Below are 4,140 nucleotides of genomic sequence, written 5' to 3' on the forward strand. Positions count from 1 at the left end.
TAATTTTTTTACTGTTCAACGGTCATATTAACGGCACAAGCTATAAGTTCAGTTAAGTGGCGTTAGCTCTCATAAGTTTGACAACACCGTTTCCTCTACACAACGAAAGTGGAAAAATGCAATGATTTGAGATCAAGCTATAGGGTTTTACATTTTCTACTTACTGTTCTTGCTTTTAAAAAAACAAAGATTTTATGGTTTGGAAATTGGTATTATGTGTTTGTTATGTAAAATTGAATGTTTGAGATTTCTTACCGTGGTAAATCACATGAATTGCCATCTGAGACCATTTTGCAACTATATAAGCATTCTGTAAAATCAGTTTCAATGTGAAATGAAAAACAAAAGTTTTCTCTGGAAAGTTTTACACTTTCTGGGTTTTCTTCATTCGGTCCTAGGATTCTCGTAGTCTTTAAACACTGTTCTAAACTCTATCACATTAATGAAAGTATGTCCAACTACAAATTTAATCTTACCATTTGGATCAAGTTTGAATTTCTTTCGACAAAATTGCCTAGTCATTTTCATAGTTGTTGGCTCTTCATTTTTAGATGGAGGTTAGGTCAGTTAGTCATTCATTTTAATGGGCGAAACTTACAGTTCAGGGTGTTAAATGATAAAGGATAAGCTACTAGTCATTTACTTGTATTGTTGATTGTCGTTTTTACCCTATTCTTTTTCTTTTATTTTTTCCCTGTATATAGGTTTATTTGCTGGCAGAATACCATAGGCTTGGTTTGTTAGTCTGTTAGAATCTTTTCTATATATATGCATGTTGCTGTGCATCATTCATTGTGTACTGTTTTACCAAATAGTGGAATCATTTTCCAGCCATCGTTTTGCTCTCTCTGTTTCCTTTGTTTGCTGTTTACTTACATGGTATCAGAGCTACCGAGAGTTTTTTTTCCATGGCAACTTCTGATTCTGATTCTGATTCCTCCTAATCCCACTATGACCACAAATCAAACACCTCATCTCCCTATCTCAACCTTCTTGATCCAGTGAACCCTTATCGCCTTGACCATGGTGATAATCCCGCTCTAACCCTTGTCTCTGATCTTCTCTCGACAGATAACTATGCTACCTGGTCTCGCTCCATGCGTCGATCTCTCCGTGCCAAAAACAAATTAGGATTCATCAACGGAATCCTCTCCAAACCTAAACACCTCGATGATCCTTTACTTGAGCTCTGGGAGCGTTGTAACGACATGGTCGTTTCTTGGCTCCACAATTCAATCAGTCTGTCTCTTCAATCTAGTGTTCTATTTGTTGATAATACACAAGACATCTGGTTGGATCTTGAAGCACGTTTTTCTCACCAAAATGGCCCCCGCATCTATCAGCTTAAAAAGGCAATGGCTGCTCTCCTTCAAGAACATGATTCGGTAAGCACTTACTTTGGAAAATTAAAATCTCTTTGGGATGAGCTCTCTATGTACGATCCTTTCCCTACTTGTAAGTGTGGTGCCATGAAAACCTTGTTGGATCGCTACCAGCAAGACTGTGTGCTTTAGTTTTTAATGGGTCTTCATGACTCCTATTCCCACATCCGTGACCAGATCATGCTTCTGGATCCCTTTCCCCCTGTTTCAAAAGTCTTTTCTCTTGTGTAGCAGCAAGAACACCATCACCAAATTACTTCCCATACCCCATCCACCGAAACCATGGCCATAGCTGTCAAGAAACCATATACACCATACAAATCTTTCCCCAAACCGAACCATCCTTCCAAGAAAGATCGCCCATATTGTAGCCATTGCAAAATCCCCGGCCACTCCTTTGAAACATGCTTCAAAGCTGGCAATGCTGAGCCGCCCCTTTGTTCGCATTGTAACTTAACTGGGCACACCATTGAGAAGTGTTACAAACTCCATGGCTACCCTCCAGGACACAAATACCACACTAAACAGCAACCATCTCCTGCCTTTCTTGCTAATCAGACTGCTCTCTCTTTTGCTACTGACCCTGAAGATAAGGGTGATGACAAGTACGTTCTGACCAAGCAACAATATCTGCATATCATAGCACTACTCCATCCTCAGGAATCTCAAATTGAGGCTTCTGCTGTTCATTCCAGCAATCCACCTTTAATTCGTACAGAGATGTCTGGTATTCCCTTTTCTTTATCTATACACACAAACATTTTCAATCCTGACCCATCCATCAATTAGATCATTGACACAGGCGCTACAGACCATATGGTCTGCAACACCTCTTTCTTCACCTCTATTACTTCCACTGTTTCTTATTTTGTAAAACTCCCAAATGGGAATTCAGCACCTGTTACACACATTGGGACCATTCACTTATCCGGTTCCATTATTCTTAAAGATGTTCTATGCGTTCCTTCTTTTTCATTCAACTTAATTTCTGCAAACAAACTAACTATTCAACTTCATTGTTGTTTGCTTTTCTTTTCTACTCACTGTTTTATACAGGACCTGCTTGCATAGAGAATGATTGGAACGGGTGAACTCCGGCATGGCTTATATCATTTCAGTTGCAAGGATGTTCTTCCCTCAGCTCTCACAAATTACCTTTCGGCTTTCCCTTCCACAAGACATACTCCTTTTACTTGTTTTTCTTCTGTTACAAACTCTGTTTCTAGCATAGATCTTTGGCATTGTCGCCTAGGTCACTTATCTCATTCTAGGTTACATTTAATTTCTGATCCTATTATACACAGACAGAGTTCATCCATTAATACAAATTCTTGCAGCATTTGTCCCTTAGCTAAATTTAACCGTCTCCCTTTTCCTGTGAGCTCCCATTCATCTTCACATATTTTTGAATTAGTTCATTGGGATATATGGGGACCTTGCTCAGAAATCGCACATGATGGTTCACGATACTTCTTAACCATCGTTGATGATTTTTCCCCAACAACATGGCTTTATTTACTTGCCACCAAAACAGAAACCAGAAAATGCATTGAGGCTTTCTATAATCTTGTTGAGACACAATTTCACACAAAAATCAAAGTCCTTCGAAGTGACAATGGTGCTGAGTTTAATATGCAAGATTTTTTTAATAAAACCGGCATCATCCATCATAAAAGTTGTGTGGCCACTCCTCAACAAAATGGAATTGTTGAGCGAAAACATCAACATTTGTTAAATATGGCACGGGCCCTTCTTTTCCAAGCTGGTCTTCCCTTAATTTACTGGAATGAATCCATACTCACTGCCACATATATTATTAACCGGCTTCCCACACCCCTCTTAGATAATAAAACACCATATGAGCTCCTTTTTCACAAACCACCTGAATATGCCCACATGAGAATCTTTGGTTCTCTTTGTTTTGCTGCCACTCTTTCCCATAATCGAAAAAAATTTGACCCTAGAGGTTAGGCTTGCATATTCCTTGGTTATCCTTTTGGAACCAAGGGCTATAAACTTTTGGATATTAAAACTAGCACCATTTTTATTTCAAGGGATATTTCCTTTCATGAATTTATTTTTCCATTTCAGACCACCAACTTACCCGTCTCCACTAATCCTTCTCTAACTTTTTTCTCTTCTTCCCAATCTCCTCCTCCCATTCTAAATCCTCCTACTATTATGGTTCCAGCTCCACCTCTCTCACAACCTACTCCAATCCTTTCCCCTCCACCACATATCCGTAATTCCCCGCCCTCCACTTCCACTTCCCCTTCCTCTATTCCTACTTTTTCTTCCTATCCAACCACCATTCAATCTCAACCTCAACCCCTACCACTTCGAAAATCCACCAGAACCAGAAATGCACCTCAATACCTCAAGGATTTTCACTGTCAACAAGCCTTGCTTGATTCACCTCAACAATCGTTTTCCACAGCAGCTCCTTTATCAAATGGTAAGTGCTATTTTCTCTCTAATTATTTGTCTTACAAATTTTTTAACCCTTCTTTTCAAGCNAAGAAAGAAAAACCAAAAGCTCTGCCCTCTCTATCTATCTATCTATCCAAGGGATGGATATCACCCAAATTTCTCATACCGGTCAGCTTCAAAGCCCTGGAAGATTATTTAAATTTGACTTTTGGTTGTAAGAATTATATGTCAAAAACTTCAACCTGTGTACCTTTCCAGTACATCATTTCACCCAAAAATAGTGACTAGTGATGTTATATTACGTTTATTAATTATTTTGAAACAATTC

At 38.9% G+C, this 4,140-nt stretch overlaps 1 protein-coding gene across 1 annotated transcript; it reads left to right on the forward strand.

Moving 5' to 3' along the window:
* The first annotated feature begins 1,097 nt into the window (after nt 1-1,097).
* On the forward strand, nt 1,098-1,514 carry LOC116119787. The gene has a single exon (XM_031405716.1). The coding sequence runs from the start codon at nt 1,098-1,100 to the stop codon at nt 1,512-1,514; it is 417 nt and encodes a 138-aa protein (XP_031261576.1).
* The last annotated feature ends 2,626 nt before the right edge of the window (nt 1,515-4,140 follow it).

Source organism: Pistacia vera, unplaced genomic scaffold (assembly GCF_008641045.1).
Source record: "Pistacia vera cultivar Batoury unplaced genomic scaffold, PisVer_v2 Contig906, whole genome shotgun sequence".
NCBI lineage: Eukaryota > Viridiplantae > Streptophyta > Magnoliopsida > Sapindales > Anacardiaceae > Pistacia > Pistacia vera.